Below are 27793 nucleotides of genomic sequence, written 5' to 3' on the forward strand. Positions count from 1 at the left end.
GGAATACTAATGACTTTTAGACAAAATCTTAGGGATCTGAAAGGCATGGAGGGTGTTCTCACTCCTGCCTCTTGGATATAGTTAATGAACAAAAATAGGGAGGCTCTAGCTTTCTTTTAGTTATGTCATAAAAGGAGATTTTACTATAACTGGAATCTTAGTATATATATCACACAAACTGTTGAAGAATCCTTATAAATAAAAACATTAAAGAAAAACACTTCACACACCCCCCCCCCCCCTTATAAACTCTTTTTTGAAAGTTTCTCTGTGATGCTTCCTTTGAGCTCACATTAATTCCTGACGTTGCAGTTAATCCCAGTTTGCTATTTCTAGTCCTACTGGAGTAATGGGATAAGAGCTCCAAACATGTCACATTCCTTGTTATGACAGGACTGGTGAATCTGAAGACCCTCTATGAATCAGGGTGCAAGAAACAGAAAACCCAGCTGGAACAATGGTCAGCAAAGAGAACTTTGTAATCAAAGTAACCGAAGAGTGTATGCATAGCATTGTTATAAACTCTATCTCTTGATTCTGTTTTTTTGTTTTTGTTTTTTTTAAGATTTTATTTATTTGTTTGACAGAGAGACACACACAGAGAGAGAGGGAACACAAGCAGGAGGAGTGGGAGAGGGAGAGGCAGGCTTCCCCCTGAGCAGGGAGCTTGATGCGGGGCTCGATCCCAGGATCCTGGGATCATGACCTAAGATGCTTAAGGACTGAGCTACCCAGGTTCTCTTTATTCTTGAACTAACAAGTGTTAGTTCCACCCTTAGGCAAGCTTCTGCCTATGGTGACAGCATGGCTGCTAGCAGCTTCTGCCTATCCTCTTACCCCCAGAGCTGAAAAGAGTGCCTCATTTCCTCAGACCCCAGAAGTACAGCAGTTACCTCTGTTGCTTGACTGGGATAGTGGTCCCACTTTCAGCCAAACACTGTGGCTAGGGAATGAGATGCTAGTGCTTCCAGAGATGACATGGTCATGCCCTGAGTGGGAGAAGAAGAGCCCTTCTCCATTATTCTGTCAGGGTTTTGTTGCCAGAGAAAGACAGTGTACAACCGGATGGGAAGGTAAAGACAACACGTGCCCCCCGCAGCCGAAAAGGATTACCCATTAACCTCAAGGAAGCTATATCTCCTATGTCCTCACAATCAGGTTTTCAAATGTGAAAATTTAATTACCTTTTGTGCTTGTAGAAGACTGTTCTCTTTCCAGCTTACTATTTTTGGGCTTTTTATACTAGCATTTCAGGTGGAGTTTACTTCCTGATGAAGAGGAGAATTATCTGAATACTTTTACATGCTGTAGTAAAACCTCAAGTCTGGTCCAGTCCATACTTCTTTGGGCATCAGCTCTTGGAGGAAAGGACTTTGAGGAAATCTAAGGGTGGGGGTCATGGTGAGGGGTCAGAGGTAAGGCAGCAATGTATTGCACCCAGGTAATACCCCAATATTGTTGCTATGAAGTAAAAAAAAAGAGAGAGAGTTTATGAAACAGACTTTTTCAAAATAAAAACATTATTCATAAGCACCTGAATAAACATGCTTTGATATATGAATGTCATCCATGAGAGTATATACATGAGACTCTCTATTTCTTACAGTAAATTTTATTGTGAATGTATTTCCTTTTAATGTAGATAGCTTTTGTTTAGGCACAGGTAGCTTGTCCACTTTGGAGTAATTGTGGCAGCTTATGTGCATACAGTGTACATGATTAATTATTATGATGCAGATGTATACAAAGCAGGGTGTGATGTAGCAGGATTTAAAATACAGATTTGGGGGGCACCTGGGTGGCTCAGTGGGTTGGGCTGCTGCCATCGGCTCAGGTCATGATCTCAGGGTCCTGGGATCGAGTCCCACGTCGGGCTCTCAGCTCAGCAGGGAGGCTGCTTCCCTTTCCCTCTCTCTCTGCCTGCTTCTCTGTATGCTTGTGATCTCTGTCAAATAAATGAATAAAACCTTTAAAAAAATACAGATTCTGAAATAAAAGATCATTATTTTAGATCTCAAAAATTAGAAAATTTTGTTGTGAAAATAGTTTTAATTAAAAATTCCCTTGTAAAACAAATGTATTTTGTGCCAGAGCTAGATATGAATTATGATTCCTAATTAATATGTAATATTGAAATGTGATATTTGTGTAACCTTTTCAGAAATGGCACAGTAAATTCTTCTAACTCTTAAAAGTCAATGTCTTCAACTCAATTTTTTTCCTATTTTAATATTTAAAACTTAGGTCTACTTGACTATTGAAGAAATCGGTTAGTTATGATATAATTATCTAGAAATCATATTTAATTTCAAGGTTGAAATCAAATCATTAAATAAATAGATGTTTGATAATGAGCTTTTAAAGGCAATGTGGATTTTGGAAAGAGCTGTTGAAGTACTGAGGTTTGAATTCTATTCTGCCCTGAAGAGGTTCTGAGAACTTATACAGAGTATTTAATATCTGAATTCAGGTCCCCATCTTTATGACTGAGTCTTCCAGGTGCCCCCCAGGTCCCCATCTTTAAATTGGGATTATAAGTGTATGTGTCCTCTGTTTTTCAGTGGTTCTTTGGGGGGGGGTGAAATGATGTTATACCTGTGTGAATGTTTGGAAAGCTATACTGGTACATGCTGGATGTTCAAAAAATTCATATATATTTTCTTTAAACAATAAATCCTAAGGAATTCACCTAAATCTACTCACTAGCATGAGTTGAATCATATTATACATTTAAATATCAGCGGTTTCTTTTTCCAGATTTGCTATAATTTAAAAAGCCAGAAAATGTTTCCCCTATTTAACGTTTCCCAGAAAATGTTTTCCCACTGTTGTGGCAGTGATGTAAATAAAATGAAAATTTTGATTTAAGTACATAACCCAGGATTTTCTTGATTTTATTTTGTCTTTATTGATGAAGGAACATATTTGGAAAATAGAAATAATTTATTTTAGTTATGCACATATATATATAAATTTACATATAACTAAAATAAATTACTTGTATATATATAAAACATATGTATATATATGATTAAATATCTTGTTTTAGGCAGCATTTTTAAAAAATTTCTTTGAGAGAGTGCAAGCAAGACAGCAGAAGCACGGTGAGCAGCAGAGGGAGAGGGGAGAAGCAGACTCCCCACTGAGCTGGGAGCCTGCTCTGTGGCTCCATCCCAGAACTCCAGCATCATGACCTGAGCTGAAGGCAGACGCTTAATGACTGAGCCACCCAGGTGCTTTCCACCTTTCTTTCTTTTTTTTTTTAAAGGTCCAAGTAGTGGTTTTTAAAAAAATATATTTTTAAATTTTTTAAATAAACATATAATGTATTATTAGCCCCAGGGGTACAGGTCTATGAATTGCGAGGTTTACACACTTCACAGCACTCATCATAGCACATACCCTCCACAATGTCCACAACCCCCCCCCCCCCAACCCTCAGTTTGTTTTGTGAGATTAAGAGTCTATTACTGGTTTGTCTTCCTCCCAATCCCATCTTGTTTCATTTATTCTTTTCTTACCCCTCAACCCCCTCACGTTGCATCTCTACTTCCTCATATCAAGGAGATCGTATGATAGTTGTCTTTCTCCCGTTGACTTATTTCACCAAGCAGTGGTTTTTAAACTACACTCCAAGTATCATCTGATTACAATTCAACAGATCAGCCATGGTATTTGGCGTGTTATTAAGGTATACTTTATTACTTTTTTCTTTTTTTAACGAGGCATGAGAGAGGAGATGAGATAGGATTTAGGGTTTATTGATTGTTAAAAAAGACATCTGGCCAACTGTTTCTTCTAACTCCAGTGTTCAGGGAAGTTGAAAGGGTGAAATACCCAGCACAATTATGTGTGTAAATCAAGATATCCATAAATTAAAGGAAATGTAACGTTGAATGAGGGAAAATAAAACATTTCCTATCACATCCTTTCTTTTCCTGTTTTTAAATTCCAAGCCCTTTAAAGAAAATTCGGCTACTTAGCAGTTCTTCAGGCCCTGTTTGGAATGCTAATGAGCCTGGCCTAGTCACAGCCCCAGCACTGCCAAGTTCTAGGAATTTAGATTTTCTCCAGGCATGGAAGGGGCTTTTGACTGGTGTGTGAAAGGAGGGGAAGACTGAACATCCCTTGATGCTGTGCTTAGAAAAGGGGAGAATTGAAGAGGGTGGACACGGGGAAAGTGGCGAGACGGCTTTCTTCTGTTCAGAGAGAATTCAGTGGTTTAGAATATTGAATAAGGCAGGGAACCAAAGAGGTGTCATTTCAGTCACTTAACATTGAAATACAGGACACTGTGGGGAAAAAAAGCTATAAGGATTTTTGGAGACCTTTTACTGTAGGGACTATCCATCAGATTGCTTTGTGATAGGAAACTGAGAAAGGAAGGGGGGAGGGTTCTCTCAGTAATGTGCAATCTTGGTCCAGAGGGACTCTCCTGCCTTTCACAGACCTTCTTCTGATAGGACAAGACTAAGGGCCAAGGGGGACCGTGAAGGTTTTTTATTCTTTATGATTCAGGATAATTTCTCCTCATCCTGGCAGAAGATGCCACGTCCTGCGTGGATATGGTCTCTTATGACAAAGCCCTCAGTGTACAACCCAGAAACAACACACAGTTGAAGAATCATATCTTTCTAATGGATGTATTTTTTTTTTCCATGTAATTTGTTTTTGTGCACAGCATTATAACTCAATGTGCAGATCTAGAGGAACTTTACAAAAAAAAAAAAAAAAAGGCTGAAAGCTGTGTTGGTTTGTGGGGGAGAGTGAGTATATTACTACATCTACAGGTGTTTCTTATTGCATGTCCCGTAAGATAGGGTGACCGTGGAGGTTTGTCTTTTCCTTCTTGGATTAGGAGTTGGGCTGGAAACAATCAGTTTGACAAGATAATTGGACCCGAAACACAGTTGCTTAAAAAGATGGTCTAAGGGGTGTCTGGGTGCACAGCTGGTGGTGTCAGACTGTTGATTTTGGCTCAGGTCATGATCTCAGAGTCGTAAGATCAAGCCCCATTTTGGCCTTAGTGCTCTGGTCAGAGTCTACTTAGGAATCTCTCTTCCTCACCCACTGCCCCTACCCGCCATGTGCTCTAGCTCTCTCTCTCAAATAAGTAAATAAATCTTAAAAAATTTTTTGGCTAAGTTTGAAGCTTGACATCATAGAAGAGAAAGAATGAGAGAAACAGATACAGGTAAATAAAAGCGCGTGTTACCGAAAGATAGTAGCCGGTTTTATTCTTGGGACAAAATGGCTGTTGGTGATGTTGCTCTTCCCTCACCTCTTCCGGGAGGCAAGAGAGTCGTACCAGATGGAAGAGGGTTGGGAAATCTTACCAACATGTCAGGTGAGATTGTCTATCCCGAGGGAGACATCTTTGAAGAGAGAAGGTAGCGTGTAGCTGGTAAATAGGAATCAATGAATTATTTGGGAAAATCACCATAGACATTTGATTACTTGGTCTTTAGTTTCATTCCCAGGAATGGCGGGAGGTTGAGAAAGAAGTTGTTTCACCTTGAAAAGGAATCTGCTTTTGGTAGTCTCAGAGTAGGAAAAGCCAAATCACATTCTTAGAGGAAATTTTTGTGAGAAGATAATTATAATGAATCAGCTGCTATGAAAACATCTCCAAGAGACCATTTTGGGTAAGAGAAAGCAGTGACTCTTGTTCCTGTGTGTGTTTTTCTTTTTCTTTCTTTCTTTCCTTTTTTTTTTTTTTTAAACCAAATAGAAATCTGATCAATATCAGTTTAGTTGAAAACCATTTTGCAGATGAAAAGGAGATATCTTTCCTTTTGGGTTCTGGAAATACACCTGTGAAACAGATAACCTGTATATATGCTTCAAAAGGAATTGGAAAGTGGGTACTGAGATCCACCCAAACATTTAGATGATGGGCAGACTGTAGAAGATGATACCTTTCTTGAGCTTGTCTTTGTAAAATTATTTTCCTCTGATTTAAAATTCTACAGATGGAGCTTATAACTTCAAGAGAAGCTTCTCTAATTTTAATTTCCCCTATAACTTTTCAGAATTATTGACATTTTGCATTTTGCAACTTGATTGCTCTTTGGTTCTATCAAATTATAAGAAAGACATGTTCAAATTCAAATTAAGTTGCTAAGGAAAAAAACAAAGTTGCCTATTGATGATAATGATGTTTGTAAACTGGGCCCTTTATAACTTCACAGTAGGGGGAAATCCTCCTTTTGAAGAGTTATTTCTTTGCTTCCCATTAGTTTTTTAAAAAAATCATTGAACTATATATTGGTCACAAATAGCATCGTAAGAAGAGAAGACTGTATATGATCTATAGGAGAGGGTCTAAATCCTCTTCTCTCTTCAGCCTTTAAAGGGCTAATATTTGAGACACTTTCCAGTTTATTAGGCATTAAGACAATCAGCTATTAGCTATTAGTTTTATTTCTATAGAAAAAGAATTATTAAAGGAGTTCACCTCAAAATATATTTTAAAAGAGAGTGAGGTTTCTGTCACATCCCTGTTCTGTAGAGTGTCTTCTCTGAACAAAACTGTGCTAAGCTTAAGGGATGAAAATATCCATAAAAACTTTGAGATGTCAGGATTCTAAGGTATGTTTGTGTTCTAAGAGTTTTCCTTAATCTTTTGGGGGTCATATGTCACTTTGAGACTGAGGAAATTCAAACAAGTGTTCAAAAACACAAGAGTTTATGTGCATTTGATGGTGTTCAAGATTCCCTGAAGATTAGCCATCGGATCCAAGCTTGGGAATGCTTGTGCTAATGTGTACTAATAGCTCTTCATGAAGCTGGAAGCTTTGGGTTTGGTTTGTATTGCACTCTGTTGTTTCCTCAGTGCCTAGCACAGTGCCTGGCTCATAATCAATGAGTATTTGTTGGATAAAATGGATATTTTTTTTTAAAAAAGATTTTAATTATTTATTTGACGGACAGAGATCACAAGTAGGCAGAGAGAGAGGGAAGCAGGCTGCTGAGTGGAAAGCCTGATGTGGGGCTCCATCCCAGGACCCTGGGATCATGACCTGAGCTGAAGGCAGAGGCTTAACCCACTGAGCCACCCAGGTGCCCTAAAATGGAAATATTTTATTTTGGACATATTTGGTATGTGGTTCATCTAATCTGGATCTTCTGGTTGCTTATAATTTACCAGTTCTGCACTCTATAGGACTTTTTTTTACTTCTTTTGCAAGGGATAGGAACCCAAGTAGTTTAAGCACAATAGGAGCTTTTTGGTTTGCATTACTGGGGAGTCCAAGAGGAGGTTCTGCCTTCTGGTTCAGCTGGGACTAAGGGTTCACTTGAGGGGACCAAGGATTCAGTTGAGGAGACTAAGATTTTGTCTCTCTTTCTCTCTCTCTCTCTCTCTTTTTTTTTTTTTTTTTAACTTTTGTCCTTCTTGTAGGACTTATTCTCTGGAAGACTTTTTCCACTTATGGTGAGGAAAAATGATTTCTGGCAGTTCTATGCCTACACTTTCTCTCATAATGCTTGATTTTATAGGGAGATAGAACCCTCCCTTTTCCTTTCATTGTTCATATCTGCTTCTCTAGAGGCACTTGGGCCCTGCTGGGGCTGTGTTCTCTCCTTTGGACCAAGCACTGTTGTTGTCTGGTGTGATGGGAGAGAGAGGGGGTCCGGCTAGGTTTCATACCCTCCCTTGAGTTGTGGAGGGATCCCATTGTTTCTTAACCATGCCATCTTAAGAGTTATTCGGTGGGAGGGGCACCTGGGTGGCTCAGTCATTAAGCGTCTGCCTTCGGCTCAGGTCATGATTCTAGAGTCCTGGGATCGAGTCCCACATCAGGCTCCCTGTTCCACGGGAAGCCTGCTTCTCCCTCTCCCACTCCCTCTGCTGTATTCCCTCTTTCGCTGTGTCTCTCTCTCTGTCAAATAAATAAATAAAATCTTAAAAAAAGAAAAATGAGTTATTCGGTAGGAAAGGGAAGTTTCTATAAGAAGCAGGAGAAAACATAACAGATGTCCAAGACACATTTCATATGTGATAGTTTAATTAAGGTTGATATTGTGGTCTTAGGATGTCAGTGGGTCCATTGAGTGTCCCTTACCGAGCAACTGGTTTTCTGGATATTGTCATCAAAGAAACATAGGTCCTCAAAGAAGGACTTGCGCTTGTAGAATTTTTTAGGATTAAGAGAGTAAATACCAACATTTGTGCAAAGGGAGGAAGAAGTAGGAGAGCATTATAGGAATCTTGTGAAATCTGTCATACAGCTGCTTTCTTCAGACTTGTAGGGGCAGTAATTTGGATTTACTGAATGTGATGTCAAGTCTGGCTTTAGCTTTTCACTTGCTCTGTGGTGTCTCCAGCAGAATGTTGGTGTGGACTGAGTGTACTGTCCTTGACAGGGCTTGTAAATGGAACCAGAGCAGGTTGACTTTGGTTGGGGAAGGAAGTACTTTGGAATGTATGGGGATTGTTGAAACAACTTTCTGTGTGCTTTACTAAAGGAGAAAACACTCCATATTGATGACCAAGATTCCAAATGACTGCAATTTCAATTATTCTTGAAGATCTATTTCACTAGATATTGGTTTTCTAATAATTCATATATTTTTTTCTTTAAAAAGAAGAGGAGTATTTTTGTAATACTCCTTTTGTGGCCCCAGACCCTAGAAGATCCTTTCCTTTTTCTTCCTTCATCTACCCATCTCCATCAGACCCTGTATTTTTTTCTCCTCTTCCTGCCCCTGCTGGCCAGGCTTAAATCTAGGCCACTAAGTTCCCTGGTTCATACCTATTCCCCTAACTAAACCTCCCCACCCCTAAGAAACATATATTGTTAAAATTATTATTATCCAATTTTTGTACAGTTCTAGCAGAAGTCTGTATGTCTCAGGGAACTTTTATGTGTGGTTATGATGATCACTGTGTGAAGAACTAGTATTAGGATTAAGAGTGTCCTTGCATTTAGAGATAAAGTCATTACCTAATACTAAATACAACATCTAACTTAGGAGTATTACTATTTCTGTCTGCAGGAATTAGAATTTTTTTTTTTCCTGGCCTGGAAACAAGGGAAATAATTGAACACATGCATGTGTAGCTTTCTTCAGTTGTCAGACTTTTCTGCTTATTTTTGTTTATCTTTGATTTTACCCTCAGTTGGCTCTGCTTTCAGAGGTCATGGGTGTTGCTTTATTTTCAAGTTAGAATTCATTTACCCCATCCCACAGAGGTCTTTGCTTTTTAGTTAAAACACTCCAGAAGAGGATATATCTCTCATTTCAGCCACAATTAGACCCTTGCCAATAACACAAGTATGTCTGGGATTATTTTCTTCCTGCACAGAAAAAGCTTAAAAGGGGGTCTTATGCCCATTGATTCTATCCTTCCCGATTATTAAGTGTGACTTGAAAATGACAACTGTGTTGTTGTTTTTTTTAACTCCCGTTTATTCACATTTAGCCACTGTTAATTAAATGTTGGAAGCTATGTCTGTGGGAGGTATTTTTTTAAGAGTTTTGAGCTCTTCCCTTTCCTGGTAGTTCTTAGAAATGTCCCAGGTCCTTATTGACTCGAAACAAGAGTCATCTGCTTGTAGTTTTAACAAAGAAGTTGTTATACCCTTCAACTTTCTGGAAAAGAAAAAAAAAAAAAGTCCAGGTTCTCATGCTAGAATAATTGTGGGAATTAGTCTATAGCTGTCAGAGGTTTTTCTGGCCAGGGAACTTCTCTTGCCAACTGTTTCTTCCTAGGTATGTTTCTCTTTTATGTGTAATTAGCCAGGAAGTGGTAGATGATTCTCATACTCATCTCCGTTTGGAGAAGGTAGCATACTTAAAGGGAACAGGGATGAGGCATGTCCTTACAGCTATAAAACTTAATCACCAATAGCATTGTGCTCTGAAGATTTCCAAAGAAGGAAGTATTTTTGGCTAACTTATGTTCTGCTTTGCCTAGGAGCCCTTAGTGATTGGCTTACTCTTTGAAGTCTCTTTTAGCCATTCCCTTCTAGAATGTGTAAACGTTATTATATGATTTGCTGAGGGGATGAGCCAGGGATGAACGGTTAGTTGTATCATCATCACATATTTATTTTATCTTTCCTGCCTATGATCTTTCTGCTGTTTCATCATCAACCTCATTTTGTCTTTTGCAATTTGGTTTCTTGACCTTCCTGATTTGCTCATTCAATTCATTCAGGAATGAAGTACCCATTCATTCATTCAGTTTTTTTTTGTGTGTGTGTGTGTACTGACTGCTTGCTAGTCACCGTGCTACATAGTGAGGGTATAAAGATTAAAAATACACTGCTTCAGGGGGCACCTGGCTGGCTCAGTTGGAAGAGCATGAAACTCTTGATCTCGGGTTTAAGGTTTGAGCCCCATGTTGGGTGTAGAGATTACTTACATAACTAACTAACTAACTAACTAACTAACTAAATGTAAAAAAAAATATACTCCTCCTGCAGTCCTCAAGGAAGGTCGGAATGACTAAAAGCAGTAGAAGTCTGGGGTGGGGTAGGTGTCTATACTTGGAAGAAACGAATGTCACTAGGGTGAGTTTTCCATTTTATGACTTTTTTTTCCCTGAGAACACCTCCAAATTGGTGCCAAATTGGTTTGGGTGGCAAAAACTCAGAAAGGAATGTCCGTCTGGTAGGAGTAAGCCTCTGGACCTGAACCTTTGCCTTGTGAGTTACTTTTTCTAGGGCCAATGATTTTCTAGCTCTTGACAGATGATTGAGAACTGATAGTAGTTAAGGTCAACTCAGCATCACTAAATAATTGGTCTCAACTGATAGAGAGATGCTCATTCATATCTGGAGGAAGGCATTTTGCAAATGCTTTTGATTTTTAGGAAAACAGTAATAGGCAGACTAGGAGAAAATGCTGCACAAACTGACTTGCAACATTCCCGGATTCCAAGAGGTCAAGGAGGCAGGGGAGAGAGGATCAAGAAAAGGAAGTTATCAGATGCAGAAGGAAGATCTGAGAAGAAAAAGCCATGATTTCTTTCTTTAGCTGGATTAGGGCTTTAAGTTTTCAAAATATATGGACAAATTCTCTCTGAACTCTTAGTTACATATTTCCCTTTGAAAGGCACCGTGTAGTTTACTGTCTCCCTATCTTCTCCCCCACTCCCAGTTTCATCAGTATCTATGCTCTGAAGGTAATTGCTTCACAAAATGACGGCTTCCTACAGTGATTTCTAAAAAGGATCATATATGCAAGACGTCATTGCCTTTGGAGTCCACACGACACCGCCCTTTCTAAAAGGTCTTTAAGTCACTCACATGAAGTGATAGCAGTGATCAAAAAATTTAAACACAAGGATTCATCCAATCTTTTTAGGAGCTTCCACACAGTAGTACTTCAACATTGAGAGTTTATACTATGAGTTAAATGTGATTTAAATTGATTTGGTCTTTCATGGAAAAATAACTGTAGACATTTTCAAGACCTAAGAGCAAGGACAATTTCAATTTTGGAAGGAACCAGTTTTAGAAATATTAGCAGCAGCAAACATACTTCAATATGGAATTAAGCATATTTTTAATATATAAGCTTAAAATATTTGTGTTAGTAAAAAATGTTATTGTAGTAAGGCATATAAAAGAAGAAAATAAAAAAAAGAAGACACTTTTATTTTGTTTGTTTGACCTTTAGAAACCACACATTTCATTTTCTTTTTTTTTAAGAAGAACATTAGCTTTTTTTTTTTTTTTTAAAGATTTTATGTGTTTATTTGAGAGAGAGAGAGAGAGCGAGAACGCGCTCACAATCAAGAAGAGTAACAGGTAGAGCTAGAGGGAGAAGTAGATTCCTCTCTGAGCAGAGGGAACGTGGTTTGGGACTTGATCCCAGGACCTTGGGATCATCACCTGAGCTGAAGGCACACTTAACTGACTGAGCCACCCAGGAGCCCAAAACCCCATGTTTCAAATGACAAATGAAAGTGAAATTAATTCTTCTTGTCATTATAGGCAGGCAAAGCTGGAATATAGCGATGAGTGAATTTGGTATGTTGCATTTGTTTTGCTTTTATAAATAGAACACTTTTTGGCAGAAAGTTTTGACAGTGTTTATTTCCCTCTTTATGGGATTTGAATTGTTCATGGTTTGGCAGGGATATGTTTGAGAGACCTATCAGTTATAAGGTATGAAATTGGACATCTGAAGAATTTTCTGTTTAGTTACTCTGAATTATGAGAAAAATTACTAGGCATATAAACAAGAATCTATAGGCTTGAGATTGGTTCTTTACTTGGGCAACATGAGTTCTGTAAGTACAAAATGTCTATACTACTAAGTGGCAAGCTCTTAAGGTTGGTTTTTTTGTTTTTTTTTTTTTTTTTTTACTTATTTGACAAAGAGAGACACCGCGAGAGGGAATACAAGCAGAGGGAGTGGGAGAGGGAGAAGCAGGCTTCCTGGGGCTCGATGCTGGGCTCGATTGCGAGCTTGATCCCAGAACCCTGAGATCATACCACGAGCCGAAGGCAGACACTTAATGACTGCCAGGCGCCCCAAGATCTTAAGATCTTTTGACACTATGTTCTAAGACCATGGTGAGTGAACAGAACAAAATCACATACTCGTACTTTGCTTGGAGTGATAAAATAATACATCGACTTAAAACCATTGATACTAACCAGTTAAACATTCACTCTATACTGAAAATATTATAAATGTCAGAGTTTGCTATTGAAGAATGATACCGCAGGCCAGCTCTAATTACAAAATAGGAGAAATGAAAAAAAAAACTACAGAAGGAGAAGGCACTTGGGAGATCACAACTATCTATCCCATTTAAGAAATAAGGCACAGAGAGGTTAAAGGACCAGTGTAGGCACAGCTGATTTTGTAGTGGCAGACCAAGGATTAAAACTTAGGGTTTTTTTTTTTTCCTTCTGTTCTAGTGCTGTTTCTTTCTTTCTTTCTTTCTTTTTTTTTTTTTTAAAGATTTTTTATTTATTTATTCGTTATATATAGAGAGAGAGATACAGAGCGCAAGCACAGGCAGACAGAGTAGCAGGCTAGAGGCAGAGGGAGAAGCAGGCTCCCTGCCGAGCAAGGAGCCCGATGTGGGACTCGATCCCAGGACGCTGGGATCATGACCTGAGCCGAAGGCAGCCGCTTAACCAACTGAGCCACCCAGGCGTCCCTAGTGCTGTTTCTAAATGAAGGTGAAAGAGGGAGGTGAATGTGTGCCAGGGCTGTGGGGGCTGTCGGGTGGCAGGTGGTGGGGACGTGTGGGGAGGAGGGATAGTTTAGGTAAGATGCCAAAGGGTTGCAGAATTTATGAGAAATTTTATATGGCCAACAAAGTGAACCCAGATTTGGGGATAAAGTTATTTGTGGTCAAGTTCTGGAAGAACTTTGAGGGCAATTCTTTTCTCCTCCTCTTCCTCCTCCTCTATCTCTTCCTCCTCCTCCACCTTCTTCTTCTTTTTTTTGAAGATTTTCCTTATTTATTTGTTAGAGCAAGAGTGAGAGAGTGAATGAACACAAACAGGGGTAAGAGCAAGCAGAGGGAGAAGCTGGCTTTCCACCGAGCAAGGAGCCTGATGTGGAACTCAAATCATGACCTGAGCATTCCATCCTGCTTATGAACCTAGCAATTCTAACCCCCTTACTTAGTACACCTTTTTTATAATATCCATGGTGTAGTCCACACTGTTTCTTTCCCCCTAAATTCATTTCATTTAAATGTGCTTTAGAGTTATTTCATTAGAAGTGAACTATATCACTTAATGGTATGAGGATCCAGGGACACACAGTGGGGAAACAGCAGGAAAATAGTATACTTAGTTTATAAAGTATTCACACTGGAAATAGTTTCTTTTGTGGTTTCTGAAGGAAAAAGGTACAATTGTTAACTCTAAGGAAATAAAAGTTATTTTATCAGCAAAATTGGGTTTATCTGGGGATAACAGAGAATTGCAATTTGGGTCAGGCAAGCAGTGGCAAAACCATAGGCAAGTCCAACAAACAAAGGGGAGAACCATTGTTTTACGGAGAAGGAGGAAGAAGTTGGGAGGGGTTGTTTTGAATGAGAATCTATTGGAGAAAAGCATGAGTCCAGGTTTATGATAATTTCTTGATGGTTGAGTTTCAAGGGTTGTTGATTTCTTATAGGAGATGCAGTGTGTACAACTTTTCTTGTTGGGTCCTGTAATTAATGATTATTTCTATTGATGGTTGCTTTTTTTTTTTTTTTTTTGTTGGGGTCTATAATTGATACTTCTTTATGAATTGAGTGGTATGGTTTCCCCTTCTAGTGTCCCCTTCTATTCTCCTCACTCCGTTTTTGTAAGATTTCCCTTTATTCACATGACTAACATATTTTACCACTATGTGACATTGTCTTTACATTTGGGGGAATAATAAGGGACTTATTATCAAAGGATAATTTGCTTTCTTTTGGAAATCTTTAAAAAATCTATAGTAGCCATGTATTTTTTTTTTGGAAATCTTTAAAAAATCTGATAGCCATATATTTTTATACACCAATTTGTTTATATTCCATGCATATTTCTAAAATGCTGCTATTTAGTTTTGCCCCTTCAATATAAATGGAATTATATAACAGTTACTAGTTTGGGACTTGCTTCTTTTAAGCTCAACTTTATGTCTTTGAGATTTTTTCACTGGGTTTAAAGGGGCTATATGAGTTACAGTTATTTAAAACAGGCTATCTTGGCCTCGTTCAGGATTTGATATTTTTGATAATTTTCTGAAACCCATCTGGATGGGGAATGCTTCCCACCTTCCTTTATCTACATTTAGGCAACTGTTTGTTGGTTCCAGTTATTTTTACTGTTTATTTGATTTACCAAAAATAACATTATTGACCAATTCAGTGATTCAAAAAGTCACCCATTTACTCAATGAATAATTATTTAGTATCTTCCATGTTTGAGGCCTCATGCTCAAAGTTGGCATGTTATGGTGAACAAAACAGAAATGGTCTGACTCTCTTGGAACTTATAATTCATAGCATTAGAGACTTATGTTTGAAAATTATGATGGAACGTGAAAAGTTTTATTGATAGAGGGTAGCCTAGAATACAGTGGGAATGCAGAGCAGGTGTTCCTGATCCATTTAAGGAGGGAGAGTGATTTTAAAAAGATTTATTTATTTATTTGAGAGAGAGAGAGAGCAGGAGGGGCAGAAGGAGTGGGAGAGAGAATCTTTCATGATTCAAAAATACTCAGGAGAGACTCTCCCCAGAAAGCATGGAGCCCCACCTGGGGCTCAGTCTCATGACCCTGAGATCATGACCAGAATCAAAAACAAGAGCTTTGGAGAGATTTTTTAAAAATACAGATTCTTGGTGAAGTTCCCTGTGGAGGAGCCATTGGAGGGTACATCTGGACTCATGCAGAGAGTCTAGAATCGTACTTCAGGGGGAGGTTGACACTTGAGGTGTATGAGAGGACATTGAGCTCCTTGATAAATATCGTTATATGAGAAAGAATTGGAGAGAAATCGTCTTATTCATCCCAGAAAAAGAAAACTTAGTTTACATAGTTCCAGAGGAAAGAACTGGGACTGAAAAGGGAAAGTTATTTGGGAAGCAAGTCTCATTTTATTCACTGACTCATTTATTCATGTAATAGGTATTTAATATCTACTATAACTCATTCTCAAAGTTGCCAAAGATATAATAGTAAACAAGATGGATTCAGTTCCTGACTTCATGAAGCTGCAATTTATTGAAAGATTCAGACAATTAAGCAAGCAATTTAATGAAAATGTGATAAGTATAGTAAAGGGAAACACGGGGTGCTATTTCCCCTCCATATAAAACACCTCTCTGATATTAATACTCTCAGAAAGATGGTAAATGATGAATACTCTGACCTTGGAGGTACTCACGAAGAGGCTATGGGGGTAATGAAGAAGTAGCTCCAATAAATACCATTAAAATCCCATTTAACTTTTAGCATCAATGATTGTCTATGTCTTTGAAACAGACTCACACTCCTCACTTTTTCCCCCGTTCCTATCCCCACTTTTCCCTTTCTTCCATTCTCATTTGCAGTTATTTAAGTCTTCATGGTGGAATGATTCTGGGATTTTCACAGATGTTTTTCTATAATGAATAGGACTAAGTCTTAGAACTGAAGTCATTCTTAGGTATTATGTTTTAATCTGGGCTATCATGTAATTGAGGATAGGCGCAAGTATGTAAATGCACTGTGATCTGACATAGAGCTTCAATTTTACCCCTTCCTCTTGATGATTAACCCATGCAGGCAGGGACTCTTAGTAGGCATTATAGCACGATTCTGTATTTCTGGGGGAATGGATAGGCACAAAGAATGAGTAGAATGTCAATGCTACTTTTCATGTAATTTTCTAAAAAGATTATCATTTTTGATCATTATATTTTGAATTCTTAACATGTTTTAAGTAATTAGAAAAGCTGCCTTTTAATTCATAGCTTTTAAGAAAAATTAAGTATTGTGATATTCTCAGGACTCTCTGAGCCTTTCACATTCAGTGTTCTAGGCTGAAGCTGGATATTGTGGAGGTTTGGGTTTACTTTCTCTTGACCCAATGTGACTTCCTGTTTCTAAGAAAAACAGTTTTAAAGACTTTTAAAAGGAATATCTTGCATGCTTGGCAACTCTTGTAAAACCACATGTTAGTAAACCAGTGCAAATGAAGTATATATAAAAAAAAAAAAAATCAAAGAACCATATTGCTTGACCAAGTTAGCATTTTGTTTTGTAGAAATTGGATGCCATAGAAAAATTTGGTGATTTAGGAAGTGTCTGCTTTGGGTAACCAGATAAATCAGGAACCAGAAGTTTCATTTTGATTTAGTTTGTCATCCTAATTCAAGGGGACATTTGATCACAAATCGGGGTTTCCTCAGTTCTGAATTGATGTATGATACTATTGATGATACTAGTGATCTTGGTTTTAGGTTTTTGTTTGTTTGTGTTTTGATTCGTTGCAACTTGGGCACCTCCTTTCAAATGAATTCACAAATTTAGAACTAATTCGCATGCATTCTTACAATATCCTGGAAAACAATCCAGTTACTCCTGCCACTTACTCAGTGAAGAAAATGAATGTTAGTGAGTAAGCTTTGGTAGTTAGATAATTCTCTTTGAATGGGAGGTTGATGTCTCCTGGCTCTCAGGTCGGATTCAGCTCTTCTCTTGATATTGTCCTAGAAATTAGCCTCCAATGAATATTTTAATAAGAATTAAATATGTTTTTATAACTATAAGGGTGATTTACTCATTTGGTTAGTATTCATTGAGTACCTAGTATGTGTCAGACATTCTTCTAGAAGAGACCGTATGGTAAAGAATAAGTCAGGCAAGGTCCTTGATTTTTATTTAGCTATTAAAGACTTATTTAAAGACTTACTATGTGCCAGAAACTGTACTAGGTTCTTTAGAGATATTAAATCATGTAATTGTCCTAGCAATGCTATGAGGTAGGTATCTTTATTCTACAGGTGTAAAGAAGGAGGCTCAAAGTCACATAGCTAAGAAGCAGCTGACCCAGGGTTTGAATGAGGGAATGAGAGCTCATTACCACCCACTTTACGGTCCCTGTATGATCTCCCTAGCTATCACACATTCCTTGTTAAAAAACAAACAAACAAACAAACAAACAAACAAACACCCCTCCCCCGCCAAACACACACACATAGGGAAAAAAAAAAAAGGAAAATCAAAACTATGTAATCTGACCACTGTTAATATTTTGGTGTCTGTGTTCCATTCTTTATATGTGTATGTGTAGAGGGTGTGTGTGTGTGTGTGTGATATCTTATTGGTTTGCTACCAGTTATTTTCATAAACATATTATAAATATTCTGCAGGCCAGTACATTTTAAAAATAGACTTAAATAGTTTTATAGTATTCGTCATTTGTTTATATCATGATTGGTTACTGGTTTCCTTCCACTTAGCAAAAATTTTCAGTTTCATAAATGCTGCTTCAATTAGTATCTTTATGACAAAATCTTATTACAAATTTATGATTGTTAAAAAGTTTCTTAGTGAAAAATGGTGTTCATACTCTGAGTAAGTATGTATACAGTAGCCACATGTGGTCTGTGCTTTCTGAACATGACAAGGTTATCAGTATCAATATGCTTTGTCTTCCAGGTTAGTGGATGACAGATGTGTGGTGCACCCGGAGGCGGGAGACCTCGCCAACCCTCCCAAGAAATTCAGAGGTAAGAAATACATATCTGTTTTTTTTTTAAATTATGTGACATAAGGGCCCGAGATTATTTTTGTGTCTTAAAATAAAGTCATGTTAAAAGTTTATTGAGTGTGGGGGCACCTGGGTGGCTCAGTGGGTTAAAGCCTCTGCCTTCGGTCAGGTCATGATCTCAGGGTCCTGGGATCAAGCCCCACATTGAGCTCTCTGCTCGGCAGGGAGCCTCCTTCCTCTTCTTTCTCTCTGCCTGCCTCTCTGCCTACTTGTGATCTCTGTCTGTGAAATAAATAAATAAAATCTTAAAAAAAACCCAAAACTTTATTCAGTGTGAAACTTTCACATATAAATGTGTCCACTGAAAAGTCTTTCAAAAATTTCTTTGTTGTTTTTCTTCTTTTACACATTGAAGGATTTACAGGGAAAGAGTAGTTTCAATTTTTGTTTTGCTGGATGATAGTCCATCTGTTGAAAGGAAATCTTGATAATGAATTCTGAAAGCCTACTTTCTAAACTAATAAATACAGCCAAATATTTATTTATGTATTCCTGGGGCAATTATGCTGTAAAGATTTGTGTTTCATTATCAGCTCTTTATCTTAGCTTTTAAAATGTCACTTTGGATGACATGTAATAATGAACAATTGTTTTAGAGTTCCTTTCTAAGTATAATTTTAGAGTTAACTTGATAATATCAATTGAGACATTGGCCATAATAGGAGACCAATTATAATTCAACTCTTAGGGAGGATTAATGGAATTTGCAAAGAAACAAACTAAAACCAGCAATTAAAAGCCTGTTAAAATCAATTTCATAATTTGTTTGTACTTACAATAATAGAAATAATTTTAATTGATTAATTTTTAAAAGATTCTATTCATTTATTTGATGCAGAGAGAAAACACGAGCAGAGGGAGGGAGAGGAAGAAGCAGATTTCCCACTGAGCAGGGAGCCTGATGCGGGGCTCGATCCCAGGACCCTGGGATCACAACCTGAGCCTAAGGCAGATGCTTAACTGATTAAGCCAGTCAGGCGTCCCAATAAAAATAATTTTAAAGCAGCATTCATTTTGAACACACGGTGGAAGCATTCCTTCTCATAATGGCGAAACGCAATTTTAATGTGGGATAAAATTCCAGAGAGAGAAGGTAGAAGGGATTCCCCAGGTCCCCAGGCCCAAGTCAGGCTGTGCTACTTCCTACATTGGGGAAGGGAAGTATTTTTCACATTTGGCAAATATTTTCCTTGTCTCACTCCCCGTGATGGACACTTTCCCACCCAATTCTCATTATAAGAATGTATATATTTCATTTTCTTCCTACTCAGAACCTTGAGGAGAGAATGACAAGCCCGATAAATATTTTTTGAGTTAAATCTGTCAATCTGAATGAGAACTCCCATTTTTTCCTCCACGTGGAAAAATTAACATAAAACCGCTGTGGGAGAGACACTGGCCATTGGAAGCACTGATGGAACCAGTCACTAGGGACTCTCCCCTCACTCCGAGCATGTGAGGTGTTCCCTCAAGGGTCCTCACTGAGGACGAACTCGCCATATAGCCACCAGGAAGGAGAGTCAGCGGTGTGACCGATGAGTAACTTGCCGTGTGGTTGGAGCATCAATGATAAAAAGACAAGTTTCCAAGGCAAACGCGGACAACAAATCTTTCTCTGTACCAGGAAAAAACATGGGGTTCAGGTTTTGACTGTGCGGCTCACTGGCTGTGTCATTTTTAAGTAGGTCACCTAACCGCTTTGAGCCTCAAAGGGCATTTGTCGTTGGCTGGTGAGAGCAGGGTGGGTAATAATGAGAACAAGGCACGGAGAGCCACACAGAGCTCAGTTGAGGCTGGAGACCTCTCAAGAGAATAAATGGGAAGTGCTTTAAATCCTGGTAGAAATGACAGTTTACTTATCATCGAAAGGCATAATGTATTTCCTTTTAACATATTTGACTCAGCTCTTACGTTGTACTGTCTTCGAGGGCAGGATTCTGCTTTTTCCTTGTTTTCTAATTATTGGCCCATGCTAGACAACCCAAAACTAATCGTTCAGTTCTTTCGGAGGAGAGACCCAAATGTTCCCTGGGGTCATGGGATAGAACTTGGTTCTTCAGGGCCCCTCCACACCTCAACGCCGCAGGTGGGGCAGTCTTATTCCTTTGTCAATCAAGGGAGAGGAATCTTCCAAAGACAACCTTCAGGGTGGATGGCCACCTTTTTTTCCTTTTCCTCTTTCCCAGCGAAGCAAATTGTTTTAAAGCATGAAGATCATTGAGGCAGCCCCGTGGTAATACTCCGTGCCCAGCAGATAATTATATACAGATGCTTGGTGTCATGTTTTTCGACGGGCATTGATTCAAAGTATGAATCACTCAGGTGCTCCAACCCACCCCTGGAAGGCTGGCTTTTCCTGTAATCTAATACTCTCTGCCATTGTCCCTGCTAGGTTGCTCTGATTTTTCTACCTCTAGTTTAAGACTGAACCATTTTTCTTACCCCCTTCATTGTCAGAGAAGGAGGGTCCCTTTTTTTTTTTTAAACTGGGGATTGAGGGTTTCCTTTAGTCTTTTCCCCCCCAAGATTTAGTATGTTTTTTTATTAATTATTGTTGTTAACATGTAACGTATTATTTGCCCCAAGGGTACAGGTCTGTAAATCGTCAGGCTTACACACTTCACAGCACTCACCTTGGCACATACCCTCCCCCACCCTTGGTCCATAATCCAACCACCCTCTCCATACGTTTTCCTTTTATCTTTAAAGCTCTGGCTCTTCTGTCATGATTCTTGGAACCCCGGCGTGGCAGAGTCCCAGTAAATAATGCCCTGCAGTGGGCTTGCCTTGGTCTTCAGACTGCTCAGCAGCCAGAAGTGTGCCTTCTTGTCCCAGATGCCTTGTCTTTTCACATAGATTTCACAGTTCTTGCATTTCACCATTCTCTGCCTGCATGTATACCCTCTGGTTTTAAAAATCATTGTTCTTTTCATGGACTGGCCTCCCAGCATTGCCACCCCTGCATTTCCAGACTCCTCGGCCAAGTTTCCAGGGCACCCTCCCTCATTGTTACTTTTTAGATAAGGTGAAGAAACATTAGTGTATCACGGTTCTGCTACACCTCAGTTCCTCTGGCCTCAGCCATACAAATGATAGTCTCAAATTAATTTGGAAAGAGTTTTGTTTTTCATAGTCTGTTGTTTGTCCGAGCGAATCCTACAATTTTAGAGCTGCTAGACAGTTCAAAGTTAATCTAGTGCAACTCCTCTAGTTTTTGGAATGAGGAACTGGAGCTCCAAAAGGGTTAAAATGATTCTCTCCAATACCCAAAGTTATACAGTGAAATATTCTTTTGACTATGTCACATTGCCTCCTGTAGGAATAGAGGAAACCAAGGTTTAACAACAACTTCCTGAGGGCTATTTAAAACCTGATTGACGGCCATTTCTCAGTTGAAACCACACAGTCAGACTAATATTAACTGATGGGCAGTGGCTTTCTCTTGCCAGTGCAAAATTCCTCTCCTGGTCAAAGACTTTCTATTTTCTTTAAAGATAACCCTTAAACTTTGGAATAAATTCTGATGGACAGAGGAGTTGTAAAACTACTATAGAGGATTCCTCTTCACCCAGTTGCCTCTTGTGTCAGCCTCTTCCATAGTCACGGTGTATTTGTCAACGCTAAGAAATTACCTTTTGAATATTACTATTGGCTAAGTTCCAGACTTCCTCTGGATTTCACCAGTTTTTTGACTCTTCTCCCTTCCTCATTCCTGATCCCATCTGGGACCCCATGGGGCATTTAGTCATCCTGCTTCTTAGTCTAATCTGGTCTCTGACATTTTCTCAGTCTTTCTTTGTGTTTCATGACCTTTAAACCTTTGAAGAATGCTGGCAAGGTGGATTTTATAGAATCTCCCTCATTTGGGGATTGCCTGATGTTTTTATCATGATTAGGCTGCAGTTAAGTTTTTTTAAGATTTTTTTTTTTTTTTTAATTTGACAGACAGAGATCACAAGCAGGCAGAGAGGCAGGCAGAGAGAGAGGAGGAAGCAGTCTCCCTGCCGAGCAGAGAGCCCGATGTGGGGCCCGATCCCAGGACTCTGGGATCATGACCTGAGCCGAAGGCAGAGGCTTTAACCCACTGAGCCACCCAGGTGCCCCTGCAGTTAAGTTTTTGAGATGAATACTACTGAGGGGACGCCTGGGTGGCTCAGTTGGTTAAGCATCTGCCTTCAGCTCAGGTCACAATTGCAGGGTCCTGGGATCAAGCCCCGCAGCGGGCTCCCTGCTCACTGGGGAATCTGCTTCTCCCTCTGCTTCTCACTGTTTGTGCTCTCTTTCTCTCTCTCTCTTTCTGTCAAATAAATAAATAAGATCTTAAAACAAAACAAAACAAAACAAAACAAAACCAAAGAATACCACAGAGGTTCACTGCCCTTCTCTTTGCAAACATATCAGGGACACATAATATCAACATGTTTTATCACTGGTCTCATTATAAAAAAAAATTTTATTTATTTATTTGACAGAGATCACAAGTAGGCAGAGAGGCAGACAGAGAGAGAGGGGAAGCAGGCTCCCTGCTGAGCAGAGAGCCAGATTTGGTGCTCAATCCTAGGACCCTGGGATCATGACCTGAGCTGAAGGCAGAGGCTTTGACCCACTGAGCCACTCAGGTGCCCCTGGTCCCATTTTTTGTCATAGAATGTAATCCTTCTCATTCATACTAATTTATAGCAGTTGTTTTATTGACTTTATAGTCTTTTGGTTTTCCTTTCTCCCCCATAGTTCCTTAGACACTTCTTTTCCTACCTCCCTTGCCCTCTACTCTCTAGAAAGCTCTTCTCTGATGTGGATTTTTCCTGAAGCCTGTGCTCTATTAATACATGTGCATTCTCTTTTAGGAGAAAAAGCTAATATAAATCCAGGCAAGACAGGTTTATGTGTGCCTTTATTACCATCAGTGTGATAAAACACAGAAGTAGTAGAGAACCCAGGAAGCCACCCCCCCAGAGCGATGGAATGAAGAGAAGATAGCCCCTTCTGGTGGCTTAGGTATTCCTCAGGGTTTGTCCCTTTGGTCTTGAAATGTCTAACTCTGAGATTCTGTGCTCATTTGACATGTGACTATTTCATCATCTACCATACCTATCAAGTGGACACATCTGGCAAGCAAATAGTCATCCCGAAGCAGCAAGTTAAAATGTTTCTGGAAGTAGAACTTAAATAGAGAAATCTTCTGCTCTGTGGTGCAATGCTAACATAGGTAGTGAAAATCATAGTCTTTGGAGAAGAGTGACAAGATTATTTTTTCAATTCAGTTCCGTCTCTTTGTATAATTCAGGGAAGTCCCTTTAAAGGCTGGGACTCTCACTTTTTGCCTCCAGTCATGAAAGTTACACACGCAGGCCCACAAGTGAGAAAGCCATCTTGCTACATAGTAGCTTTGAGTTTTTATGTAGTCGACCATGTCTATCTTGTCTAACACAGTGATTTTCTAGTATAAATACCTCCTTTACCAGTTTGACAGTTGCTGTGCTGAATTTCTTCAGATTTGGGGTTAGTGTAATTTTTAAAAAAATATTTTATTTACTTTTTTATTTGACACAGAGAGAGAGAGACAATGAGGGTGGAAACACAGGCAGGGGGAGTTGGAGGGGGAGAAGCAGGCTCCCCACTGAGCAGGGAGCCTGATGTGGGGCTTGATCCCAGGACCCTGGGATCATGACCTGAGCCAAAGACAGATGCTTAACAACTGAGCCACCTAGGTGCCCCCGTTAGTGTAATTTTTTGATGAAGGCTGAAACAAGTTCAGGTTTGAAATAACTAACACTTATGGAACATTTAATACATGCTACACTGTGCTTGGGGCTTCCTATGCATTATTATGTGGTAATCACAATAACCCTAAAAGTGAAAATTGTTGTTATTCCCAATTTTGTGGTTGACAGAGTTAAGTATAATGAGGTTATGCAGCCATCTTGAGGTCCCTGACTCCAGAGCTGTTTGTTTGTTTGTTTTAAAGATTTTATTTATTTATTTGACAGTCAGAGATCACAAGTAGGCAGAGAGGCAGGCAGATTGAGAGGGGGAAGCAGGCTCCCTGCTGAGCAGAGAGCCCGAGGCGGGGCTCGATCCCAGGACCCTGGGATCATGAACTGAGCTGAAGGCAGAGGCTTAAGGCACTGAACCACCCAGGAACCCCCAGAGCTGTTTGTTTTTAATCACTCTGCCATATTATGTATTGAATTATCCTCTCCTATAAGTTTTACTCAGTGGTTCTGTATACTCACATAGATTAAATCTAATCCCGCTTCCACACAACAGTCCTTTAAAGTATTTGTTTAGAACGATCACATTTCTGCACATCTTTCCTTCTATAGGCTTACTTTTTAAAACGTCTTTCACTTGTGGCCAGTCACAAATTCTTCATGGTGATTTCTCTAGCTTTCATTACACTGTCTTGTTTGTTTTCTGGTTGGGTTCCTGTTTGTCAGTGTAGTTCTTAGAGGTGTGGAAAGAAGAGAACGTAGTACATCTGGGTGTAGTGTGATGAGAATTTTCCTCTTTTTGGGATCCCATGTTTGTGGCTCGAGAGTCTTGGGCAGTACTCCTTCCCTCACCTCCAGATGCTTTTCCTGATGCTTTTCCTTTGAGTCTCTGAATCCTCATTGTCTTCCTCCTGTGCTGTATAATTGGTTCTTTGAAACCAAGTAGAGACTCTGTTACATTTCCTTTTATTGGCATTGATTGGCTTATTATTCCAGCCTGCCACTCACCCTGTCTCTCACTCTAGCTCTCTCTCAGATCTTAACTCTTATCCGAATTATTTATTCAAATTCCCAGCCTTACAACACCTTGAAATTTGTTCAGTTGGTAAAAGGTAGATGTGTGATCCTCTGAATCCATGTTTTATTTCAGTGTTATTGAATATCTCTGAGGAGAAATAGAGTAGGATTGCATTAGTCAGAGTCTCTACAAATCAGACTTTGGAAGACATGGTTGGAGGTACTCCATTTAGGAGGTAATCTCTGGAAGCCCGGATGAAGCGGTGGGGGAGAGTAAGTCTAGGGAAAGAAAAGGCAACAAATTGTTCATTGATGTCCATCACTGTGGCAACTGGAACTCTGTGCTGCTAGGGCCTTCTGAGACTTCCTCAGGACCATGCCTCAGAATCTCCTGCCCAAGGACAGAAAAGCTGGGGCCAACTTGCATCTTCTGTGGGTTACGGGTTGCCCCTACAAGGGTGTTATCACTCTCTTCCACAACACTTCTGGGCTGCTCCTGCTTGTACCTAAGAAGTTCTTCAAGTAAAAGGGAAAGCTTTCAGGGAAAGCTCTCACAAAGAGAAGAGAGATGGGGGAACTGGAGGTTGGAAGCTCTCAACATGCTGGAAACTGTCCACTGTAGTTGTCAGTGAACTTGGGCCTGAAGACACATAGTCACATTACTTGTACATGTTCAGAAGCTGCACCTGTTTCTTTACTTGAAAGACCTGCAGTTAGGCTATAAACTGTTTGAGGGTAAAGATTGTGTTAGCCTTGCCTTCTGGGGAGTTACCAAGATCAAGAACAGTGCTTTGCATATTGTTAGTGCTGAATTAATTTTTGTTGAAAGAATGAGTAAGTTCTAGAAAAAATTATAATTCTTAAAGGCAATATAATTTCAGGCCTGTTGTCAGATACTCTTTTGGGGGGGGCGTGTTTTAACACCACCCAGCATATAACAAAATTGCTGGCTGATTAGTTGTTTTATAATAAAGCAATGTGTAGACCTGTTACTTTGTTATAGTCTTCAATTCTACTCCTCTAGATTTAAGTTCATTGGTGTCAAGGATGCCGTCTAACATATTAATCTGTAGGGTGAATAGCAGAAGATGAAAACTTCTACATGTATTGAGTGAAGTTTATTAAGGTTATAACATTTTGTGGTTTCCTACAAAGAAGTCTAGAAAATTCCAATGGATTTCCAAGCAACAATTACATGATTTATACCTAAAAGTCTTTAAAGTCTCCAGTGGCATGTTACTGCTGCACTGATCCTGTGTATTTGTAGTACGTTGTCATAGTAAGATAAGTCCCTATTATTAAACTCTTAAGAGGCAATGGAAATTGGATAATAAACTTACTCTTCTCAGTGAGGTTTCAGAGAAGGGCCAAAGGATGAAATGGAAATGGACTGCTTTTCCTCTTTGCTTCTTCTGTTGGATCTGGTCAGGACTGTAAAAGTGCCTGGGCTGTAAGATGCTTCAGTCTTTAATGGAGGAAGTTGCTGTGGTTCTCAACGGTCAGATAGGACTACTTTGCAAGCCTCACGAATTGGATATGTAGGCTAGCACTGGCATACTTAATTATGTATCTAAAATAAATATGGTACACGAACTTTGATTTGTGGCTCTAAGTTGTGAAATTTAGTTCTCTCCCTTAAGAGTAAGAACTAATGGGCAGAAAATGAACACTTGTCCTGTGTGCATTTCGTGGCATAAGGACAACTCTGACACCCCCACTTTCTAATCCTCTCTCCAGGGGCTGATTTTCCTGTGCTGCTAGCTCATTGTAAAAATCTCGCTTCAGTATTGGGTATGAAGTTAGTTTGTGTCTACATTCCTCGTAAATATTGAATAAATACCCTTTGTATGAATTTTAAGAGCCAAGACTACTCTTTCTGAGAAAGAAAGTTCTACATGTAAATTTCTTAACTTTGGGGGCACCTGGGTGGCTCAGTGGGTTAAAGCCTCTGCCTTTGGCTCAGGTCATGATCCCAGGGTCTGGAATCGAGCCCCACTTCGGGCTCTCTGCTCATTGGGGAGCCTGCTCCCCCCCCCCACCTCTGCCTGCCTCTGTGCCTACTGTGATTTCTGTCAAATAAATAAATAAAATATTAAAAAAAAATTTCTTAACTTTGAGTGGTTATGTCGGCCTTTATCCATGTTACCTTGTTTAATTCTCAATAGCCCCGTTTTACAAACGTGGAAACTACACTTTAGAGAAGTCAAGCAACATGTTTAACATTACACAGCTAACTAGGTGGTGAGGCAAATTTGTTCTTCAACATTATCAAGTCTTGGGATATATTTCGTAAGATTTATTCAATATCCATTGTGTGAAATGTAGCATGCGAACTCATTGGTATGGCTCAAGTGAGTCAGAAATGAACACTGCTCTCAAGGAATTTATAATCTAATGAGGGAGATAAGATGTACATACATACAATTATAGCACAAGGTAGAAGCGATAAAGCCTAAATAAAAAGGTGTGGTGAAGGTATTGTAGGAGGATGGAGATTTTAATTTCCTGTTTTGAGAGATGAGGAAAGCTTCTTAATAAAGATAGCATTTGACCTGTAGCTTAAAAAATTTGTATCCACAGGGAAGGGAGATCTTGATTTTTCAGGCTGAGGGTGAACCTTTTCATGAAAATAGTTCCTAGGGTAATAGTTGGTACACCAAGCTGAACTGCATCTTCTTTTCAGTGACAGAATGCTTGTCATTCTTTAACTGTAATGCTGAGATGAAAGCACTAAGCCATTTACCTCAATACATTTGGTGTTCTAGGAGATACAAAAGTTAGCCAATGATACTTAAATGTCACCAAGCCTGCTCTGCTGCTACCACTGAGGATGTCACGTTTATTT

The 27793-nt window shown here is 39.3% G+C and overlaps 1 protein-coding gene across 2 annotated transcripts in view; it reads left to right on the forward strand.

Moving 5' to 3' along the window:
* ITPR2 (inositol 1,4,5-trisphosphate receptor type 2) overlaps positions 1–27793 on the forward strand; it is a 494143-nt gene that overhangs the window by 12550 nt on the left and 453800 nt on the right. For both annotated transcript variants that reach the window (XM_082738458.1, XM_082738459.1), the window contains exon 2: positions 18106–18176. In XM_082738458.1, coding sequence (XP_082594584.1) covers positions 18106–18176 — 71 coding nt within the window. The remainder of the gene's footprint in view (positions 1–18105; positions 18177–27793) is intronic.

Source organism: Mustela nivalis, assembly GCF_964662115.1.
Source record: "Mustela nivalis genome assembly, chromosome: 7".
Taxonomy (NCBI): Eukaryota; Metazoa; Chordata; class Mammalia; order Carnivora; family Mustelidae; genus Mustela; species Mustela nivalis.